At 40.5% G+C, this 23,948-nt stretch overlaps 1 protein-coding gene across 2 annotated transcripts in view; it reads left to right on the top strand.

The window, feature by feature from the left end:
- The window catches only part of TARS3 (threonyl-tRNA synthetase 3), an 88,800-nt gene extending 64,898 nt beyond the window's left edge, over positions 1-23,902 (top strand). For both annotated transcript variants that reach the window (XM_034939527.3, XM_063596960.1), the window contains 7 exons: positions 2,906-3,043; positions 6,842-6,919; positions 7,003-7,103; positions 16,829-16,933; positions 20,726-20,798; positions 21,550-21,664; positions 23,110-23,902. In XM_034939527.3, coding sequence (XP_034795418.1) covers positions 2,906-3,043; positions 6,842-6,919; positions 7,003-7,103; positions 16,829-16,933; positions 20,726-20,798; positions 21,550-21,664; positions 23,110-23,258 — 759 coding nt within the window. In that variant the 3' untranslated portion in view covers positions 23,259-23,902. The remainder of the gene's footprint in view (positions 1-2,905; positions 3,044-6,841; positions 6,920-7,002; positions 7,104-16,828; positions 16,934-20,725; positions 20,799-21,549; positions 21,665-23,109) is intronic.
- The last annotated feature ends 46 nt before the right edge of the window (positions 23,903-23,948 follow it).

Raw genomic sequence — 23,948 nt, 5'->3', positions numbered from 1 at the left:
GATTGTGAAAATAAAAACAGGTAAATACAATATATTTTCCTTCTCCTTTTGCGTTTTCTAAATTATGTTTGATCATTGAAGTAAAAATCACATGTTCTTTCTGATGTTCTAAATGTATGTAGAAGAAATGTTTAAGAAAATTACACTATAAATGGGGTAAGGCATAGGGAATAAAAGTTTTTGTACTTCACCTGAGCTGGTAAAGTGACAATATCTAGACTGATAAGTTATATAATACCTAGAGAAACCAATTTAAAAAAAAGCTATAGACAGGGATACACTAAGAGAACCTATAGATAAATTGGAATTGAATTCCAAAAAAATGTTAAAGTAATCCATAGGAAGACAGGAAAAATAAAACAGAAATGAATAACAAGAGAGAACAAGAAGGAAACAAAAAGGCAGTGTAAAGCCCTAACATATTAAGTGTAAATGGTCTAAATAAACCAATTAAAAGAGATTGACATAGTAGATTAAAAAATATGACCCAGGCTGGGTGAGGTGGCTCATGCCTGTAATTCCAGCACTTTGGGAGGGAGGCTGAGGCAGGCAGATCATGAGGTCAGGAGTTCAAGACCAGCCTGACCAACATGGTGAAACCCCATCTCTACTAAAAATACATAAATTAGCTGGGTGTGGTGGCACACACCTGTAATCCCAGCTATCAGGATGCTGAGGCAAGAGAATCGCTTGAACTTGGGAGGCAGAGGTTGCAGTGAGCTGAGATCATGCCACTGCACTCCAGCCTGGGTGACAGTGATACTCCATCTCAAAAAAAAAAAATGACCCCCCCAAAAAAAGAAGTCCCATGATATGCCAATTAAAAGCTGGAGAAAGGCCAGGCATGGTAGCTCACGCCTGTAATCCTAGCACTTTGGGAGGCTGAGGTGGGTGGATCACCTGAGGTTGGGAGTTTGAGACCAGACTGACTAACATGGAGAAACCCTGTCTCTACTAAAAATACAAAATTAGACAGGCATGGTGGCACGTGCCTGTAATCCCAGCTACTCAGGAGGCTGAGAAAGGAGAATTGCTTGAACCCAGGAGGTGGAGGTTGTGGTGAGCTGAGATTGTGCCATTGCACTGCAGCCTGGGCAACAAGAGCAAAACTCCGTCTCAAAAAAAAAAAAAAAAAAAAGCTGGAGAACTAGGAAAGCTGATGGTATAACTCCCAGTCTAAGGCCAAAAGCCTCAGGGGGGTGAGCAAAGGAGGGAGCTGGTGTAAGTCCCAGAGTTGGTGGGCCTGAGAACCAGGAGCTCCAGTGTCTGAGAACAGGAGAAAACAAATGTCCCAACTCAAAAAGAGAGAGAATTTGCCTTTCCTCTGCCTTTGAGTTCTATTCCTGCCCTCAACAGATTGGATGAGGCCCACCCACATTGGTGAGGGTGGAAGTTGTTTACCAATTCCACTGATTCAGATGCTCATCTCTTCGAGGAACACACTCACAGGCATTCCCAGAAATAAATGTTGTAAGGGTGGCCAGCTGTCTGGCATCTTTTAGCTCAGTCGAGTTAACACTTAAAAGTAGCCATCACAAGCCATTATCCTCAGCAAACTAACACAGGAACAGAAAACCAAACTCCGTATGTTCTCACTTATAAGTGGGAACTGAACAATGAGAACAGATGGACACAGGGAGGGGAACAACACACACTGGGGCCTGTCGGAGGGAAGAGGAGGGAGGGAGAGCATCAGGATAAATAGCTAATGCATTCTGGGCTTAAATACTTAGGTGACGGGTTCATAGGTGGAGCAAACCACCATGGCACACATATACCTATGTAACAAACTACACATCCTGCACGTGTACCCAGGAACTTAAAAAAAAAAAATGGGTGTAGTGGCTCACGCCTATAATCCCAGCGCTTTGGGAGGCTGAGGCAGGTGGGTCACTTGAGGCCAGGAGTTCGAGACCAGCCTGGCCAACATGGCGAAACCCCTTCTCTACTAAAAAAAAAAAAAATAGAAAAATTAGCCGAGCATGGTGGCGAGCACCTGTAGTTCCAGCTACTCGGGAGGCTGAGGCATGAGAATCGCTTGAACCCAAGAGGCAGAGGTTGCAGTGAGCCAAGACCACACCACTGCATTCCAGCCTGGGTGACAGAGCAAGACTGTCTCAAAAAACAAAACAAAACAAAAAACTAGCCATTGCAGTTAATGAATGAAAGACTTGATGTCTCAAATCCATCAAATTCCCTGCATTTCAGCTGCCTCTCTCTGGTTTAAGCCACCATCATCTTGCTCCTAATTGACTCAGCCAGCTTCCTGATGGGGCTCTCTTCTAATCTTGCCAGTTCATTCCACATACTGTGAAAGAACACATTGAGTCATGTTAGTCCCCCGCTTAAACAAAACAAAACAAAACAAAACAAAAACCCTTCATTGCCTCCCCATTGATCTCAGCCTAAAAAATCCATACATTCGCCTGGCTTTGAAAGCACTTAATTTTCTCTGGCCCCTGCCCACCTACCACACTGCCTCTCTGCCCTTCAGCCCATCGTACGCAGCCCCCCGACTTAGTCTGCTCCTCTGTCCACGGAGCCTTCAACTCAGTGTGTCCTCTGCTCACAGAGCTCCTGAGCTTCCGCTCCATGCAGAGCGTTTGCTTGTGCCCTGCTGCAGCTCAGTCTCACTTCCTCTGGGCAGCCCCTCCGTGCCGCTCTCCTGTGCGTGGCGCTGCCTTTTCACAGTACGGTTCCCTCGCCTACTCCTTCTCCATTCCCTGCATGTGCCTGGCACTCAAACGAAGGTTCAGCTCAGGATTGGATAAACAGCCAAAACAGGATCATCAACTGTACTCCATTAAAAACATGCTTTATTTCTGTCTGACATGAAGAATTTTATTTTTTAAAACATAAATGAATTTGATGTTCTATTTGAATGTTTCATTTGCTTTGATTTCAGATTGAAGAAGAAATAAAGGGGTGTTTGCGGTTTTTGCAATCTGTTTACTCAACATTTGGCTTCTCCTTTCAATTAAACCTGTCAACAAGGCCAGAAGACTTCCTAGGAGAGATTGAGATGTGGAATGAGGCTGAGAAGGTAAGAGACACACCTTGTGCTTCCTCTTCATTTTAGTCGTATGGAAGACACCTGAGAGGCTGCAGTCTTCACAGGAGGATGCAATAATTTGTAATAGAAATTTTGAACCTGGAAATTATGAGACAGATATATAGGTTGTAGAATGTGGTTATCCCGTTATCTTTGTGACGGTAATAATAATACCTTACATTTGCTTCACACTTAAAGTTCATATCTGGCTTTTATTTATAGTCCTGCAGTGCTGGTCACTAATAGCTGGCCCAGGATTTTAAAGAAATCCTCTGATTGCTGTAACTCTCGGTTTGTGTGGTTTATTTTAAAGCATTGCCTGTTGAGTCATCTTAGTCCGACTGTAGAGTCCCAGGGCTGCATGGTCTAGATGTAGATGTGCATAGTCCCCTTCATAGTCACGTCCTGTCGTGCCCTGCCCTGTGTCTGTCTGAAGACACCCACGCCCGAAGACGTTACATCTAAGCTTTGCAAAACCAAGATAAGGAGATCTTCACATTGCTTTTTTTTTCTTAATAAACACAAAGGATATAGTGTGTTTCCTGTGTTCACTTTTATTAAAAATGAGGATGGTGTCATGGCCAGACACCCTGCTCTGCCTGTTAGTTCTCCTCTTCTTGGAATATAATAGTCCCCACTTATCCATGGGAATAAGACCCCAAGTGGATGCCCAAAACCCTGGATGGTACCAAATTGACGGCAATCAGGTTAGGACACGTATCTGTTCATGCCTTCAACCCACAAATTTAATGTCCTTTCTTTTTTTCTTTTTTTTTTTTTTTTTTTTTTTGAGACGGAGTCTTGCTCTGTTGCTCAGGCTGGAGTGCAGTGGCGCGATCTCAGCTCACTGCAAGCTCTGCCTCCCGGGTTCACGCCATTCTCCTGCCTCAGCCTCCCGAGTAGCTGGGACTATAGGCCCCCGCCACCATACCCGGCCAATTTTTTGTATTTTTAGCAGAGACAGGGTTTCACCATGTTAGCCAGGATGGTCTCGATCTCCTGACCTCCTGATCCTCCTGCCTCGGCCTCCCAAAGTGCTGGGATTTAATGCCCTTTCTTTTCTTAACTAAGCACTATTCATGCACTGTGGCTGGAACTTTTGCATTGTGAGGTGCAACAGCAAAACTAGCATGAATTTCCTTTTCCTTCTTCACTAATTCACAACTTACCCAGTGGATAGAAGATTTTTTTTTAACCATACCTCTTAGCAACTTCAGCATAGGATTCTTTTTTCCTTATTAAATGGATAACTTTCACCTTTTCACTTAAAGGAAGCATTTTGTGGCTTCACTCTGGCATATCCAGATTGCTAGTAACACAACTCTTGTGCTTTGAGGCCATGGTTCAGGAAAATAAGGGTGACTGAACATAAGCACTGTGATACTGCATAGTTAATTTGATAAACATGGCAGCTCCCTAGTAACTAGCAGGTGGGCAGTGCACCCAGCATGGAGACTCTGGACGAAAGGGCGGTTCACATCCCAGGTGGGACAGAGTAGGAGAGTGCTTCATCCTGCTGCTCAGAGCAGTGCACAATTTAAAACTTATGAGTTGTTTATTTCTGGAATTTTCCATTTAATATTTTCAGACTGCAGTCGACTGCGGGTAACTGAAACTGAGAAAAATGAAACCACAGAGAAGGGGGACTACTGTACTCATGGGAGCTTAACACACCAATACGAGAAATAAGAATCAGAGAAGCCCTGGATTAATAGTATAACAATTATTTTTACGTGATTAATAGGTACAGAAGCCGAGCAGAGGCTGCACAGAAGCAGTTTAGCCTTGAGCTCTAAGGAGGGCCTTCTCCTCCCCACTGACCCATGCCCATCCTAAGCTCTTCTTCCACATCCACTGCATGGACAAAGAGGGCCAAATGAGATAGCCTATCTACCCTGGGAAGGATGCAGACTCAGTTTACCTAACAGCCATGTGGAAGCAGGAAGAGGAAATGAGGACACAGAGCTCAGCTCTGGAGCCATTTGCTCCAGACTTTAAAGTCTGAAAGTACTTTATCTCCATGAGTAAATTATAGAAGATCTCTAAGCATCAGGATCCAGCATGAAATGGTGATGATGATAACGATGGCGGTGATGGTGGTGGTGGTGATGTAGCGATGACACCCACTTCCTGAGGGTATGGTGAACTTAAATGAAGTAATTTACATGGAGTCTTAGGCATAGTGCCAGGCACATGTAAGTGCCCAGTAGATGTTAGGTGTTGGTATCATTGTCACTATTCCATTCATTTGAAACTTGGTGGGGTGTGGGGAGCTGAAAAGGGGATGGACCAGGTGTAGACCTGGCATGGGGAGAATAGGCTGGAAGTCCCAGCATTTTTGCTCCTTTCTTAATTAATGGGGGTAAATAGTTTAGCAGCCAAGCCTGAGGTCACCCAGGGGTGTGACTGGATGGACCTGCTTCCACTTTTGAGATATTTCTCTCCAATAACTAACCCTGGCCTGGAAATCACTGAGGTGAGCATTGAAATATTTTGTCTTCAGAAGTGTCTGAAATGGTTTGAAAGAGACACATCTTCATGTATCCGATGCTCTCTCGGCTCTGGCAGCTCCTACTGTGCCCTCCTGTCCTGTGTCCTCCAAGGCCCGAGGAGCAGCAGTGACCCCTGCTTTATCCTCTTCTCCAAAACTTGGCCTTTCCTTGGCTTTTTAGCTTCTTGCAGTCCCCAGAATTCTTTCCATCACTTGGTATCTGTTGTAGGAGGGCCTCATTTGTCCTGGAAACATGTACCTGTGTTCCTTCTCCTTTGAGAAACAGAGTGGAACAGGGGAGTGCGGCCTCCAGGCCCAGGAAGTGTCTCCATGGGGTGGCGTTCTCTGGTCCTAAGGAGAAAAGAAGCTGCTTCTGTAAGATCAGGCCTATGCGGGACATTCCCAGGATCCCAGGAATAAAATCTCCATCTCTCTCAAGATCAGATCCTGACTGAGGTCCTGGGAAAGGCTGCCAGGACTCCAGGAGTCAGCTTTCTTGATGATGGCAGCTTCGGCCCTAAGACTGCCACGGCTCTGATTTCCCCATGAGGCGCGTCACTCCCAAGTCTGCCCCCTCATGGGCACCCGTATGTTGGAGGTGATGATGGGAGTTTGGCTCGTGTTTTGGCAGTACTTTTGGCCAAGGACTTAGGAATGCCCACGTGCTTCCCAGGGAAGCTGGATTCACGGGAATACTGGAAGACTCTGGGAAATGTTTCATTAATACACACTTGCACCCTCACCTTCAATGTGGAACATCTTCACTACAAGCTAAGTTGAAGGCATGTGGTGGCTTAGGCTGAAGACAAAAGTGGAGCCTCATGCTTCCACACCCCTATAAATTATAAGTGACCCTCCCAGACATGTGCAGAGGTGAAGGAAAGGCAAAAAGGAAGTAGTGAGGCCTGCCCTCTTGGCCTTCTTACCCACCCAGACTCAGAGTGGAAGAGGGAGTGTGATCAAGGCTTTCCTGCTTTTTCATGTGTGGAGGCCCGTCACCAGGAGGCAGAAGCTGGTTGATGTGTAGGGCACAGGGGGCCTGTGTTGGGAGGAGGGCCAAAAGCGACCCCTCCCTAATGCTTACCTGGAATTCACTGGAACAATTTATAAATGATCTTTTCTCCCCAGTTGAAATGTTTATGTTTCTTTGAGAGCAGGTGCCACCTTAATCATCTCTGTGTAGTCCCTGCTCAATAGTTTATTGAATGTAAAAGATGCTCAATAAATATATGTTGAAATAACATAGACTGTAATGAAGAGTAACTTTTGTGAGTATCTTTTTTCTTCTTTTGAAAAAGCAACTGCAGAACAGCTTGATGGACTTTGGAGAACCGTGGAAAATGAACCCAGGAGATGGAGCATTTTATGGCCCTAAAGTGAGTCGACCACATGCTTCAAAACGGCAAAATGTAAAAGAAAAATAAATACTCTCTCTAAGCAAACATTATTTAATTTGTAGATTGACATAAAAATCAAGGATGCTATTGGCAGATACCATCAATGTGCTACAATTCAGCTGGACTTCCAACTGCCTATTAGATTTAATCTCACATATGTTAGGTGAGTGATTGAATGTGATAAATATTATAGTACTAATATTCTAATTTTTTGTCATTTGAGTATTAGCAATGCAAAAATAAACATTAGTGAATGTCTAGTATATGTGCTATACACGCAATATATATTTGTTTACCTGATCATAATCCAGTTGGGAATCAACTTGAATTTTCTGGTCTAGTAGGGGGAGGAAGATAAGTAAACATGAGAGTAGAGAATATGAACAAAGTTCCATGAAAATATGATCCAGGCTGCTGACTCTCCCTGAGTTACAGGGGGAAGACTTCACAAAATGCTGGCATTGGGTCTGTGTCTTAAGGATGAGATGTTTTCTTGAAAAAGCAGGGGGAAAAAGGCAATTTTATCACTGTAAACCAACAACTTCTTTAAAAAAATACAGTAAAATTAACTCTGTGTGTGTGTGTGTGTGTTGTGTGTACAGCTTGATGGTTATGATTCTGTTGTTCTCTTGTGCTGCTCCTTTGCAGTCACACACTCCCCCTCCTCCTAACCCCTGGCTACCGTTAATGAGCTCCCCATCATCATAGTCTTGCCCTTTCCAGAATGTCATGTAAACGGAGCCATGCAGTATCGAGCCTTCTGAGACTGGCTTCTTTCACATAGCACAGTGCTGTGGAGATTCATCCATGGTTCTGCAAGTATTGATAGTTTGTTCCTTTCTATCACTGACTAGTGTGCCATTGTGGATCCAATCTGTCATTGAAGGGTGTTTGGGTTGCTTCCAGTTCTTGGTGATTATGAATAGAGCTGCTGTAGATATTAGTGTATAGGTTTTTGTGTGAGTAGAAGTTTTCATTTCTTTAGGTTAAATAACTGGGAATGGGTCATATGATAATTAAATATTTAACTTTGTAGAAACTGCCAAACTGTTTTCCAGAGCAGCTGCACCATTTTGCATTCTCACCTGCAATGTGTAAAGAGTTCCAGACGTTCCACATCCTTGCCAGTACTTGATATTGTCAGGTTTTGTTTGTTAAGCAGTTCTAATAGGTGTGTAGTAGTATTTCATTATCTTTTGATTTTACATTTTTTTTAGTGGCTAATGATGTTAACATCTTTTCATGTGCTTATTTGCTATTCATTTATCCTCTTTGGTTAAAAGTCTGCCAAAGTCTTTTTGCTCATTTTTAATTGAGTGATTTGTTTTCTTACTGTTGAGTTTTGAGAATTCTTTATATATTCTAGATACTAGCCCTTGGAGGAATATATGATTTGCAAATATTTTACCCTGGTCTATAGCTTGCTTTTTCATTTTTTGTAATATCTTTACTTTCCCATTCATCCTGAGTTATTAAATACAATAAAGTTTAATTTCTCCATTTTTTTCTTTTATGGATCGTGCTTTGGCATCATATCTATAAGCTCTGCCTAAGTACAGGCCATGAAGATTTTCTTCTATGTTTTATATTAAAAGTTTTCTAGTTCTAAGACCTGATGTGAGTTCATTGTTTGTGTAAGATGCGACATTTAGGTCAAGATTCATTGTTTGCATCTAAGTGTCTAATTATTCACACATCAGATGATGTCAGAACAGGCCACTATTTCACCATCAACTTGCCTTTGGATCTTTGTCAGAAATTAGTTGGACATATATATGTGGGTCTGTTTCTAGATTATAAATTCTGTTCTATGGGACCACTGATTATCCCTTTGTTCACTGTGTGAACATCACCGAGTGTGCTTACACAAACCTGGGTGGTAGAGCCTACTACATACCTAGGCTAATAGGGTCTAGACTATTGCTTCTAGGCTACAGACCTGTAAAGCATGTTACTCTACTGAATACTGTAGGCAACTGTAACACAGTGGTAAGGTATTTGTGTATCAAAACATATCTCAACATAGAAAAGGTACAGTAAAATTAGGTATAAAAGATAAAAAATGGTACAGTTGTTTAGGACACTTACCATGAATGGAGCTTGCATAACTGGAAGTTGCGCCAGGCGAGTAAGTTGTAAGTATATGTGAAGGCCGAGGACATTAGTGTATACTACTGTAGACATTATAAACACTGTACATGTAGGCTACACTAAATTTAAATAATTTTTTTTTCAATAGTAAATTAAGCTTAGCTTACTGTAACTTTTTTACTGTATACATTTTTGACATTTTAAAACTTTTGAATCTTTTATTATAGCACTTACCTTAAAACACAAATACATTATAGTTGTACAAAAATATTTTCTTTGTATCTTTATTCTATAAACATTTTTCTATTAAAAACTTCAAAAATTTTTTACTTTTTAAGTTTTTTTGTTAAAAGCTAAGACACAAACACATTCATCAGCCTAGTAGCCTAGGCCTACACAAGGCCAAGGTTATCGATATCACTGTCTTCCACCTCCATATCTTGTCCCAGTGGAAGGTTCCAGGGGCAGTACACGCATGGAGCTGTCATCACCCATGATAATAGTGCCTTCTTCTGGAATACCTCCTGAAAGACCAGCCCCAGGCTGTTTTACAGCTAACTTTTTTTTTTGTAAGTAAGTGAAAGAATACACCTTAAATAACAATTAAAAGTATAGTGTAGTAAATACATAAACCAGTAACAGTTGTTTATTGTCATTATCAAGTATGATGTACAGTACAATTGTATGCACTGTCCTTTTATACAGCTGGCAGCACGGTAGATTTATTTACACCAGCCTCACCACAAACACCTGAATAATGGGAAGATTTTTAGCTCCATTATAATCTTACTGGACCACTGTCATGTATGTGCTCTGTTCTTGGCCAGAACACTGTTACGCAGTGCATGACTGTGTATATATATAGATATATATATATATATATATATATATATATATATATATATATATATATATATACAGGCACAACTTGTTTTATCGTGCTTCACACTGTATAGCACTTCGCAGACGTTGCATTTTTTATAAACTGAAGGTTTGTGGCAACCCTGTGTCAAGCAAGTCTGTCAGTGCCATTTTTCCAACAGTATAGGCTTACTTCATGTCTTTGTGTCACATTTAGGTAATTCTTGCAGTATTTCAAGCTTTTTCATTATTATTGTATCTGTTATGGTGATTAGTGATATTTGATATTACTGTTATAATTTTAGGGGGCACCATGAACTATGCCCATTTAAAACGGTGAACTTTACCGATAAATGTCGTCTGTTCTGACCACTCCACCGGCCCCTCCCTAATCTCTCTCCCTCTCCTCAGCCTTCCCTATTCCCTGAGACACAATAACATTGAAATTAGGCTAATTAATAACCCTACAACAGCCTGTAAATATTCATGTTTAAAGAAGAGTCATAAGTCTCTCACCTTAGATCAAAAGCTAGAAATGATTAAGCTTGGTGAGGAAGGACTGTTGAAAGCCCAGATAGGCCAAAAGCTCGGCCTCTTGCACCAGTTACCCAAGTTGTGAATGCAAAGGAAAAGCTCTTGAAGGACATTAAAAGTGCTACTCCAGTGAACACAAATGATAAGGAAGTGAAACAGCCTTCTTGCTGATGTGGAGAAAGTTTCCCTGAAGCCAAAGACTAATCCAGAGCAAAGCCCTAACTTTTCAATTCTGTGAAGACTGAGAGAGGTGAAGAAGCTGCAGAAGCAAAGTTTGAAACTAGCAGAGGTTGGTTCATGAAGTTAAAAGAACCATCTCCAGGGCCAGGTGCAGTGGCTCATGCCTGTAATCCCAGCACTTTGGGCAGAGGCAGGTGGATCACCTGAGGTCAGGAGTTCAAGACCAGCCTGGCCAACTCCATATGGTTGGTGAAACACCATCTCTACTAAAAATACAAAAATAAAAATAAAAAAATTAGCTGGGTGTGGTGGTGGGTGTCTGTAATCCCAGCTACTTGGGAGGCTGAGGCAGGAGAATCGTGTGAATCCAGAAGGCGGAAGTTGCAGTGAGCCAAGACCACGCCACTGCACTCCAGCCTGGACAACAAGAGTGAAACTCCATCTCAAAAAAAAAGCCATCTCTGTAATATAAAAGTGCAAGGTAAAGCAACAGGTGCTGATGTACAAGCTGCAGCAAGTTATCCAGAAGATCTAGCTAAGATCACTGATGAGGATGACAACACTAAACAACAGATTTTCAATATATATGAAGCAGCCTTCTATTAGAAGAAGATGCCGTCTAGGACTTCCATAGCTAGAAAGGAAAAGTCAATGACTGGCTTCAAAACTTCAAAAGACAGGCTCACCCTCTTATTAGGAGCTAATGCGGCTGGTGACTTTCAGTTGAAGCCAGTGCTCATTTACCATTCAGAAAATCTTAGAACCCTTACGAATAATGCTAAATGTACTCTGCCTGTGTTCTAGAAATGGAACAACAAGCCTAGATGACAGCACATCTGTTTACAGCATGATTTACTGAATATTTTAAGCCCACTGTTGAGACCTACTGCTCAGGAAAAAAAAAAAAAGATTCATTTCAAAAGATGACTGCTCATTGACAATGCACCTGGTCATCCAAGAGCTCTGATGGAGACATACAAGGAGATTAATGTTTTCTCATGCCTATTAACACAACATCCATTCTGCAGCCCATGGATCAAGGCACAATTTTGACTTTCAAGTCTTGTTATTTAAAAATTCATTTTGGAAGGCATACTACACACTACATGCCACATACATTAACAACCTCATAAGCAATATTATTTTTGTTTTCAATCATAGTACATGTTTTAAAGAGCTTAGGAGGAGAACATTATATTATATTTACCAAATATTTACCATTTCTGTTGATCTTGTTTCATTCCTGATGTTCCAGGGTTCCCTCTAGTATCATTTCTCATATATCTGAAGATATAAGAGAATAAACAGTTTATTTAAAGCAGGTCGGTTGAAGATGAATTGCCTTATTTTCTTTCATCTGAGAATGTCTTTATTTTGTTGTACTTTCAAAGAAAATAACCTTCTTTGCTTGTACAATTCTGGGTTGATAGTTATTTAGTTTTAATATTTTAAAAATATTGTTTAAAAAGATATATTAACTTAGTAGTATAGCAAGAGGACGCTTCTGAGGTTAATGCAAACTTTGAACACTCATCTTTTTTTTTTTTTTTTTTTTTTTTTGAGATGAGTCTTGCTCTGTTGCCCAGGCTGGAGTGCAGTGGCACAATCTTGGCTCACTGAAACCTCTGCCTCCTGGGTTCAAGCAATTCTTCTGCCTCAGCCTCCTGAGTAACTGGGACTATAGGCATGCACCACCATGCCTGGCTAAACTTTGTATTTTTAGTGGAGACAGGGTTTCACCATGTTGGCCAGGCTGGTCTCGAACTCCTTACCTCCGCCCACCTCAGCCTCCCAAAGTGCTGAGATTACAGGCGTGAGCCACCGATCCTGACCTAGAACACTCATCTTCTAATTTAAAAACAGAGACATCCATTTTTGTGTTAACCTTTGTTGCATCTCATTTCCAGAGTAAGTAGACATGAAATAAAATTTATGAAGGGAAAATACAGAACAATTTTGATGCTTACAATGAGGTAAATATTAGAACATTACTGCTCCAATGATTTAGTGAGGATCTCGAAATGAATTCTGAAGTCTTCCAATGTTTGCATTTATTGGAGGGGCTCCCGAGTTCTATCAACTTGTTTTTTCAAGTCTTGTTCTCATCTTGTGCATAAATGTTAATGCTTCCCAAAGTAAAAACTTAGCTTTCTTTTACTTTTTATTAAATTTAATACAAAATATGACCTGAGTAGTTAAAAAATATTTTACATTATTTGCAGTAAGATGTCATTAGCCCTTTCAAAGAGCAAATTTTAAAACTTCAATCTAGGTGAAAGATTGGCTAGTTTTATAGAAAGATTTGCCGTCTTAAACTCAAGCTGATTTTTCTATTTTTATGTAAGTAACTGAGATGCCATCTTATTAATTCTTCCAAGGTCATGTTTGTAAAATAAACATTACATGAGAGCTTTCCTGTCATCTACACTATATGTTGTTTAGAGCGTTGAACAAATTTGAGTTCCTAAGTTGTAATCTGTCCTCATGTGGTCTATGCTATTCGCACGTGTGCCGCTACACGCTGAGATGATAACGCTGTACAATTTTAAATGGTAGCAGTTTCTGTAGGCTGTAGGCTGAAATATTTTGATGAACTGCTTAGTTTGGGGGTTTTATTTTTTAAGTTATATAATTTATTTTCTTGCAAAGTAAAAACAAAAAATATTGTTACACATCCTGCTGGCTTTTATGGTTTCTGATGAGAAATGTGCAGTAATTCAAGTCGCTTTTCCTTTATGTGTCACATGATTGTGATGTGTCTGTCTATGGACTTATTCAAGTCTATGTTGTGGCGGTTTGAACTTCTTGAATCTGTAAGTTATTGGTTTGCGAAAGCTGGATAGTTTTCAGCCATTGTTTTTCCATATTTCTTTTGTACTATACCTCCGCTCCTTCTGGGACTCAGGTGACCTGAATATTAGACCTTTTGGTATTTTTCCAGTTTTCTGAGGCTGTTTATGCTTCCTTCAGTCTTTCTTTGTATATCTCTCAGATTGGATACATTCTTTTTACTTATCTTCAAATTCACCAACTCTTTACCATCTCTGTTGCTACTGAATCCATCTAATGACTTTTTAAAACTTTCTGTGATTGTAGTTTTCAGTTCTACAATCTCTGTTGTTCATGTTTTGTATTTCTTCCTGAGACTTTGGTCTTTCCAGTCACTCCAGGTGTGTTTACCCTGCTTCCTGGGGTACAGTTATAATGGCTATTTCTAGCCTTTGGTAATTCCATCATTTGTGTTTTCTTGCTGCTGGACTGTTGTTTGTCTTTTCTTCTCACAAATTGAGAATTTTCCTAATTATTCATATGCTAAGTAAGTTAGGATTGTATCCTGAACGTCTTGAATATTATGTTTTGAGATGCTGTGTCTTGTTTAAATCCTAAGGCGGTTGTCTTGTTTTGGCAGTGAATCTGCCTGGTTAGGTTCAGGTGGAAATTTCCAGCCCACTTTTGTGGGCTGTGGTTCGGTGTCAGTTCAGTTATCGAAGCCTTTATAGTGATATTCACATCTGTTCCATGTGTTCGCCACCCAGTGGCCAAGTGCCATAGGTCATACCGTGTGCCAAAACGGAAAAGCTTCTGGGAGTTGACCTCTAACTTTTTGCCTGATTGGTACAGTGGAGTTAGTAGGACTCCGAAAAGTCTAATCTCTCTGTTTTGGAGGAGCAAGGGTCAGAACTATTAGAAAGAAAGTCAGACCTTCAGGATCAGTCTTACAACAAAATTGCTTAGGGCCATCAGAATGCAAGTGAAACTCCTCACTTAAGGAGGACGTGGAGGAGAAACCAATCAGCCCAGCCAGCCATCATAGGTGTTGTGCGGAAAATGGTGAGTAGGCAAGCAAAGGTGGAAGCAGTGAATTGCAGGTAAGAAACGATGACAGCTGGAGCCAGGTGGCATAGAGATGAACAAAGTAGGGATACTGGGAGTGTATTTTAGGGGAAGAACTGATGTGATTTGCTCAGGCTTATGTATGAGAGGAGAGAGAGAAGCATCAAGGTCATCACCATGATTGAGTAAGGCTTTTTCCCTAAAAAAGCAGGGGTGGATGAGAGTGTGCTGTTGTCATTCATTACATTCAGCATGCAGAAAGGCATCAGATAAAAGTCAACATTCATTCCTGTGAAATGAACAGAAATTTCCTTATCACGATAAAGAGCTTTTATCAGAAAACAGCAATAGCATCTCAACACAGTTGGGAAGAAGATGAATATGACTACTATTTGTATTGTTACTCAGAATTATTCTGGGATTACACATACATGAAAGCAAGAGATAAAATTATTATTTGTAGATGTTAAAATATAGAGAAATCCAACAGAATCAAATGGAGAAATGGGCACTAATAATAATGGAAGGTAAAAATGCAAAAATCAATTTGCCTCCATAATGTTAGCAATAATCTGCTAGGAAATGCAATGGAAAAACATTTCAGAAGCAACAGCAACAACAAAATAGAAAATATGAATAAACTTAACAATAAATATAAATATAGTCATGCATCCCCATAAATGTAGTCATGACAGGGATATGTTTGGAGAAATGTGTCGTTAGGCAATATCATTGTTGTGTGAACATCACGGAGTGTACTTACACAAACCTAGATGGCATAGGCCACTACACACTTAAGCTGTATGGGATAGCCTATTGCTGCTAGCTCCAAACCTGTGCAGAATGTTACTGTACTGAGTGCTCTAGGTACTTGTAACACAAATCACTAGATGATAGGAATTTTTCAGCTTCCTTGGGTGCAGGACACCAACGTGGCTCTTGTATACATATGTAACAAACCTGCATGTTGTGCACATGTACCCTAGAACTTAAAGTATAATTTTAAAAAAAAAAAGAATTTTTCAGCTTCTTTATAATCTCGTGGGACCACCATCATATCTGCAGTCCATTGTTGACCAAAATGTTATTAGGCAACACATGACTATAGATGTTATTTATAAGCATACGCTATAAATTTTTCTCCAAGACCACAAAAAAGAGTTATTTAAATGAAGATTCATACCACACTTTGGAATGAGAAGAATCAACATTGTGAAGTTATTCTCTTCAAATTTATCTATTAATCTAATATAATTGTAAGCAAATCCACTGGGGTTATTTTGGGGGAATTTGGTATTCATTCCAGTGTTTATCTGATAGCACAGATGTGTAATCATAGTTTATGTCACTATTTGCTCTTCTTAAGTCTAGACATGATTCAAAGAAATGATGGGACAGAAATTTTGGATACCCAGGCTCTGTGAAAGGATCAGTTTGCTTCTCTTTCTTCCCTACACAAAATCAACATGATGGGATATTCAGGAATATTTCATACTGGTTTCAATTTTTGGGATGAATTTCTTCATATACCTGCGTAGGAATGGACTCAAGCCGCTCACCCCTACCCCAAAGCTTCCTGTAGGGTCCAGACAGAGAGTTTTGCCTGCAGTTATTCTATAATGGCTCTTAGCAGAAATGGTTGGCAGTGATGATATCCAGTTACAACTCATTTGAAGTAGGTTTAATGAATGGGTTTCTCTGTTTTTATTTGTTTGTTTTATTTTATTATTTATTTGTTAAATTTGTTTCATCTATTGTAGTAGCTAGCTGGTATAATTTTTTAGATACAAATTAAAGAACTTTGTAAGTGTCACATGTCACATTTGTTGCAATAATGTGAAATTTATCTTTCTGAGAAGCTTGTGCTTGTGCAGAGATCTTGAAGTAGCTTACTTCATTACAATTAAGTCATCATTTGCTTTTTTCATTTTTTTTTCCTAAGGGGAAGAGGGAATAATTAAATGTAAGATACACCTCATGAGGGTTTCAGGGAATTTGACCAGTGGACTTCAAGAACACATATCAGGAACATTTTTAAAATGAAGATTATAATGTGGTAAGATAGTGGCAAGAATGGGGGTGCATTTGGATCAGATGAGATTGGCTGTGAGTTGACATTTTGTGAAGCTGAGAGAGGGTATGTGGAAGTTCATTATACTCTTCTCTCTACTTTTGTATATGTTTCAGTGCTCTCTAATAAAAAGTTTTTAAAATAAAAGAAAAAAGATTAGCAAAGAAAGCAATGAGAAAACAAGACAGTCACAGAACAAATAAGGTTAATGGAGAGATCTGATATCACTAAATCTATTCTCAAAATTAAATATAAGGCTTAGAAGATAGTTATTGAATCTTAGGAAAAGACTTAAATGTATAATTTTCATTTTTTAGTAAGGATGGGGATGATAAAAAGAGACCTGTGATCATTCATCGAGCCATTTTGGGATCAGTGGAAAGAATGATAGCCATTCTTTCAGAAAACTATGGCGGAAAATGGTAAGTGATATGGAAAAGAAAAACTATATGTCTATTATTCTTTTTAATTTTTATTAATTTACTTATTTTTCCTTTTTAAAAATATTTCTATTATTAAAAAATCATGTGTAAAAGATAAAAGTAGTAACAAAAGAAAGGGCCTTTCCTGCCTTGTAATTAGCAAGTGTCCAAACAGCAAATAAAGAATTCTTATTCAATTTGCCAGATCAGAAAATAAAAACTAAGGGAGAGTGGCATAAAACCGTACCACTTACCTTTTGGGGGACTCGGTAGAATTAAAGTTATCTTTTTACCTGTTTCAAGCCCTTCAGAGATGTAGTTGCTGTCCTGAAAACATGTGAGCCACACTCCTAGGTACCACCTCTTGCCCTCCAGCCATCCTTCCTTCAGCCCATATTGTTTGCCTTTGGGGTTCCCTACAGCCACTGAGGAGGAAAACATGTAAACCTGATTCGTAAATGGCACAAACTCAAAGAGGATGGCTCAGCAGCACAGCCCATTTGGGATGACAGTGGGGAAGGGAAGTGTCCTAAAGTGCAGAATTTTGAGTGGTGCATCTTGTGGTCCTTTTTGCCCGGAAGGAAGAATGGCTGGAGATAAGGAGTTACATGGATGCACAGGCTCTAGTTACTGCTTTGGCCACAGAGTCAAAGATTTAGAACTAATTAGATTGAAAAATAAACTACATAGATTTGGGAAGCAGAAATGTATATGATCACTCAGAATGGGCCAACAGAGGTGGTATTGCCACCAAAGGGCCCCGCTGTTGAGGAATTTTTCAGTATTCCAATGCAAGAGGGCCCATTCTGTTAAAATCAGCTTCTTTTTTCCCCTAGTTGTTGCTCAATGGCTCATGGGCAAAGTGGCCACTGGTGGATATGCATGGGCTCAAAAACGTGGACTTTGCCTCACTAAGTTCCATCCGGCTACATCTCTTCTGAGAATTCAGGTTGCCATCAGTAGTGATTAATTGTGATCCCCCAGGATGGCACCATAACCTGGGGGAATAGCCAGTGGTCTTGTAGCAGGTTGATTACGTTGGATCCCTTTCATCATGTAAGGAGCAATGCCTCATTCTCACTGAAGAGAGACTCACTGTGGATTTTGCTTTGCTCTTCTCTGCTGCCATGCTTCTGCCAGTGGCACCAAATATGTACTTATGTGCTGCCAGGAACACAACAGTGCTTCTGACTATGAAAGAGATTTTATAGCAAATAAGTAAAGCATTGCACTGACATTATGGGATTCACTACTATCACCATGCATTCAGAAGCAAGTGGCTTTACTAGCACTTACGGCACCAGCTGGCAGACAACATCTTGTGATGATGTATCCTAGTATGTGGAAATGCTGCAAACCAGCAACCACCTGTGAAATTTCTACCTCCCGTTCCATTTTTAGAAATTGGCTAAGCATCTGCTCATGCAGTTTAGCTCTCTCTTCAGAAACTACTGCCCCCACTGCTACTATTGCCGGGCACAGTCCCTGCAGCTCCCACTGTGGACACTGGGCACCGGATGATACTGCTAGGGTCACTGCAACCAGTTCCTCCAAAAGCTCCATGTCTCTGCATCACCTTTCCTTGCCATAATGGATTCCATGTGGTGCCTCCTTCTCCACTCTAAGTCAGAGTGCCATGTTTATACATTAGCAGAACCTAGATCACACCCATGCATACTACCATTCATGTCCAGCGAGACTGGGGAAGCAAATTTTTGAGCAGGAAACATAAGGTGGAAAGTTTCCCAAACAAAGTGTCTTCCAAAAGTCCTGGGTAGCTAGAGAGTCTGTGTATATTCCTGATATTTTGTGATCATAGAGAAATACACTTAGGTATCATGGAGTTTCTAAGCTGTTGAAGTTACAGTTAAGCCGAAAGTATGAGTATGAATCTGTATGCCGCCTGAGTATGAGTTAACATGTTTATGTTTCTTTCCAGTTGGTTTTAAATAGTTTACCATAGGTAAGAGATGATGGTGTTTTGCATTAGAATGGTTGCAGTGAAAGTGGTTTAAAGAAAAGAGAGAGAACTAGTGAAATAGGAGATGGAGAGGGAGACAGGAGGTGGTTGGGGCCAGTGCACTGAGCATGCCTTCCTCTGTCGCAGAGACTGAGGTATACTCCCTGCACTTCATACATCCAGACTTCAGACAGCAGTCAGCCTTGTGGGGAAATCTCCCCAGGAGCCGGAAGTAAAGATGGCTCAAATGTGGGTCCTTTAGAGGAGCAGGGCTGGGGATGGGGTAAGGACGGAGCTCAAAAGGAAATAGGTAGTTTCCGTTGTATACCCTGTGTTTCCGTGCTCTACCTTTTATCATGTATTGTGTTTGTAATTTGAGAATAAATACATAAATATGCACATTTTTAAAATGCTGTCTGAAATAGTCCTCCTTGCATGTCCTTTCACCTTCAGACTAAATACTCACTATGACAGGGAAACGGCAAACATGTCCCACAGCGGACACTGCTTATACCTACGCTGCCATCTTTTTTTTTCTAGAAAAATTACATTTTGAAATAATTGTAGGTTCGCATGTTGTTGTAAGAAGTTATATAGAGGCCGGATGTGGTGGCTCACGCCTGTAATCCCAACCTTTGGGAGGCCGAGGTGGGTGGATCACCTGAGGTCAGGAGTTCAAGACCAGCCTGGCCAACATGGTGAAACCCCTTCTCTACTGAAAATACAAAAATTAGCTGGGTGTGGTGGCGATGGCTGTAATCCCAGCTACTCAGGAGGCTGAGCCAGGAGAATCACTTGAACTCGGGAGGCAGAGGTTGCAGTGAGCCGAGATCACGCCACTGCACTCTAGCCTGGGTGAGCAAGATTCCATCTCAAAAAAAATAAAAAAGAAGTTATACAGAGAAGTCCAGCACACTCTTTACCCAGTTTTCCCCAATGGTAACATCTTGCAAAACTAGATACAGTATCACAACCAAGAACTAGACGTTGAGACTGTCCACCAACCTTGTTCCGATTTCACCAGCCTCACGTGCACTCATTTGTGTGAACGTGTATTTAGCTGTGTCACACGGACAGATGGTGTAAGGCCACCAGTCAAGGCACAGGACAGTCCATCACTTGTAAGGCTCCCTCCTGCTGCCCTTTTTTCCCCACACTCAAACCATCCCACCCCGTCCTCCTATCTGACAGCCATGAACTTGTTCTCTAGCTCCATCATTTTGTCATGTAAAGAATATTACATAAATGGATTTACACAGTACACCAACTTTTGAAGTAGGCTTTTTTTTTCACTCAGTGGAATTCCCTTAAGAGCCATCCATGTTGTTTTGTTTCGAGATAAATTAGTTGGTTCCTTTTTTTTTTTTTTTTTTTTTTTTTGCTGATGGTGTTCCACGTTCCACAGTGTGGCTGCACCACGGTTTGACCATTCACCAGCTAAAGGACATTTGGGGTGTGTGTTTCCTGTTTGGGGCTATTATAAATAAAGCTGCTATGGACGTTAGTGAGCAGTATTGTGTGTGAACCTGAGCTTTCATTTCTCTGGGACAAATGCCAGGAGTGCAATTGCTGGGGCAGACAGTAAGTGCATGCTCAGCCCTTTGGGCTGTCTGCCAGCTCATTCTACCTGCACTTGTGCTATCAAAATTCCAAAATTCTCCTTTCATTTACTTTGCTGCCTTCAAACTTTAATATAATTTGGTTTTCTTCCATGCTGCGCTACTGAAACTGCCCTCTTGTGAAGTCTTTAAAAGAATCTTTGGTTATTTGAAAATCATGTAATAAGTAGCCATTATTACACTTTGAAAATACATATTTTATATATTTTTCAGGCCTTTCTGGCTATCTCCTCGTCAGGTGATGGTCATCCCTGTGGGGCCAACTTGTGAAAAATATGCACTTCAGGTAAAATCAGAGGTGTTTAAAGTACATAATAATCTTGCATGTATTCTGTGTAGGTCATCAATTTAGAGTGTCCTTCATGCTTTAAAATATTGCAGAACTGACACATTAACTTAAACCGTGTTTTCAGCAGGTGGGAGTAACACATGAATCATGTCTCTGCAGCTGTCTCAGAACTATTTCATTCTTAATGTTTTTTGAGAAATTAGTATTTTAAAACATATCATAATTATTCATTTCTACACAGCTCTATTAGGGAAGAATATTATCTGTGCTGTGTCACAAGTGACTCCAAAACTTAGCAGCTTTAAACAACAAACATCGATGATCTCACAGTTCCTACGAGTCAGGGTCTGGGAGCAGCTCAGCTGGTGGATTCTGGCGCAGAGCGTCTCCTGGGGCTGCAGTCAGGCTGACAGCCGGGGCTGCGGAGCTCGGGGCTCACTCACAGTTGGTGGATGCAGCTCCTCATCACCTGGGTGCTTCACAGCTTGCCTGAATGTCCTCACTGCATGGTGGCTGGTTTCCCCCAGAGCGAGTGATCTGAGAGAGATGGGAGCTGCAGGCTTTTATAAACTAGTCTCAGAAACGATGCGCCGACACGTCCGCACTTCTTTATGGTCACGCAGACCCGCTCTGGTATAGTGAGCAGGGAACTATACAAGGGTGTGAATACCAAGAGTGGGGAACAACGCGGTCTTCTTGGAGGCTAGGTACCATAATGTAACAGTAAAGGTGTTTCATTTTCTTCCAGGTATCCAGTGAATTTTTTGAAGAAGGATTTATGGCTGACGTTGACTTGGATCACAATTGTACACTAAATAAGAAAATACGAAATGCACAGCTGGCTCAGTATAATTTTATTTTGGGTAATTTAAGTTTGTATATATTTTTCCAAATGCTTTTTTTTCCACTTCAATTCCAAAAGACCAAATAAGAAATATGGTTCAACTACTTGATTATCATGATTTGTCTATTTAATACTTACACAAAAAGAAGAGTCCATAGCATTCCTAGCTTAGCTGTTCCTAGGTACTCTTTGTTGTTTGCTGGAAGAAGAGTTGTAAAGTTTCACCTGAATCCCCTGGGATAGTTTTACTAGCAATAGTTCATATTGCAAGCAAACAACGAAAACAACTGTGAAAATGATCCCATCAGTAGAATTATATACTTTATATTTCAGCCTCACAGGCCTGTAATATTTTCCCTCACTTTTCTGGCTTATTAGGAAACTTTGGGATTAAACTAACAGAAAGAAAAGATCCCAAATTTAAAATGATCCAAAGGAAAAGATTTAGATGAAAAGTAAAATGTCCTTTTAGCATATGACTAATTAGATGCAGAATCTAAAATTTAGGCTTTAAAAATGATTCCAAAATTAAGAGAAACTAACACTGATATAACTGCAGGCATAGTATTGCTATTTCCTGTAAGTTGAGAGTCTGTAGAAGGCGCAATAAATATGCATAGCATTGTTCTATTGACAGTGTTTCAATGATAATGTTTGACACCAGAGTGGGTATTGTGCTGTTTCAGTCAGGCTTCTTACGGTGGCAGAAATCTCAACTTGGTTTAGACAAAGACAGCATTTGTTGGAAGGGTCTTGGAGTATCCCATGACATGAAAAGTAGAATTAAATAGCCAAACCACTAGAAGAGCAATCAGGAGCTCAACCCTCACCAGGACTATTTCTCCCCATTTCTGGTTCCTGTCTTGCTCTGGTTCTTTATGCTTCTCTTGAATATCTACCTTATTCCACTTATCTGCAGACCGGTTTCTTCCTTCTGTGTGGCAAGAAGCATGGCTGTAGATTCCTGCATCATCTCACAATATGGGTCACTAGAGAGAACAAACTTTTTACCCACATTCCAGAAAGTTCTGGCTGGCTCGCATGGGTCTGGTGTCCACCCCTTGGCTCATCAGGTATGCCAGGTGGAGTCAGCGTGAGCCTGTAAGAGCTCCCCGCTCTCATCTGCACCCCAGTGCCAGGTGGAGTCAGTGTGAGCCTGTAAGAGCTCCCTGCTCTCATCTGCACCCCAGTGCCAGGTGGGGTCAGTGAGAGCCTGTAAGAGCTCCCCGCTGTCATTTGCACCCCAGGACCACAAGAGCTGTTCTCTCAGGTGGACAATAGAGAGATGGGATCAGAAGTCATTGCTTCCCTCAAGAAACTTATCAGAGGATGAACCGAATGCTCATTAGATGATATTTAATAGTAATGAAGAAAAACTTGATAAAAACATGTCATGGGACTGCTGAGTTAATGTTTGGTAAATTGCTGATTTAAAATACATTTCTTTACCTTTCTTTTCTGCAGTGGTTGGAGAAAAGGAAAAGATAGATAATGCTGTAAACGTGCGAACAAGAGACAACAAAATTCATGGAGAGATTTTAGTAACTTCTGCCATTGATAAACTGAAGAATCTCAAGAAGACACGGACACTCAATGCTGAGGAGGCCTTTTGAAGTCCTTCCCTGATATTTGCTTCTGTGTAATTTTGTTTTGACTCTTAAAAATGTATTTTTCTTAACATGTTAGTACTTCTAAGACTTTGGAGCCACTGATGGGGTCCACTCACGGCCTCAGCTGAGAAAGGAGACAATGAATGTGTAGCTGACATGCACAAAGTTTAATTTACTTATGTCCACGGGAGTCATTTAGAGGGCACGTGGGAAATTTTCCAGCAATCAATGCCTTGAGAAACTTAAATGGGGAAATATTATTCATCGAAAAAGTGAAACAAAACACTAGGAAATGATTATGAAATGTTAGTGATTTTCAAAAGATGGGCTTCAAATAAAAGTCTGCAGAGTTTTTTTTAAATATGAGGGAAAATCTTATTTTCTAATATGTCTCAGGTATTTTTATGACTTTTACTAAAATTCACACTGAAACTTTATCTTCTAAACTGGAATCATTACTTAATTTTAACTAACCAACAACCACAAAAGCAGCAGCTACTACTAAATATTGGATTACTGACAAAGGAATTCAGTTTTGTGGAATCTGGTGTTTGCACTATAGGTTAAGAGTTGCCATTTAAATGTTTCTTATTCATAATTAGGTTTTGTTCCGCTTTAGAAAAAAATAAATTCCCAAATGAATTGCATCAGTGTTTCCAGTGTTTCAGCTGTGGGCTTCTACCACAACTAAGC

The sequence above is a fragment of the Pan paniscus genome, chromosome 16 (genome assembly GCF_029289425.2).
Source record: "Pan paniscus chromosome 16, NHGRI_mPanPan1-v2.0_pri, whole genome shotgun sequence".
NCBI classification, from domain to species: Eukaryota; Metazoa; Chordata; class Mammalia; order Primates; family Hominidae; genus Pan; species Pan paniscus.
The sequence above is the reverse complement of the archived record's forward strand: the minus strand, read 5'-3'. Positions and strand labels throughout refer to the sequence as shown.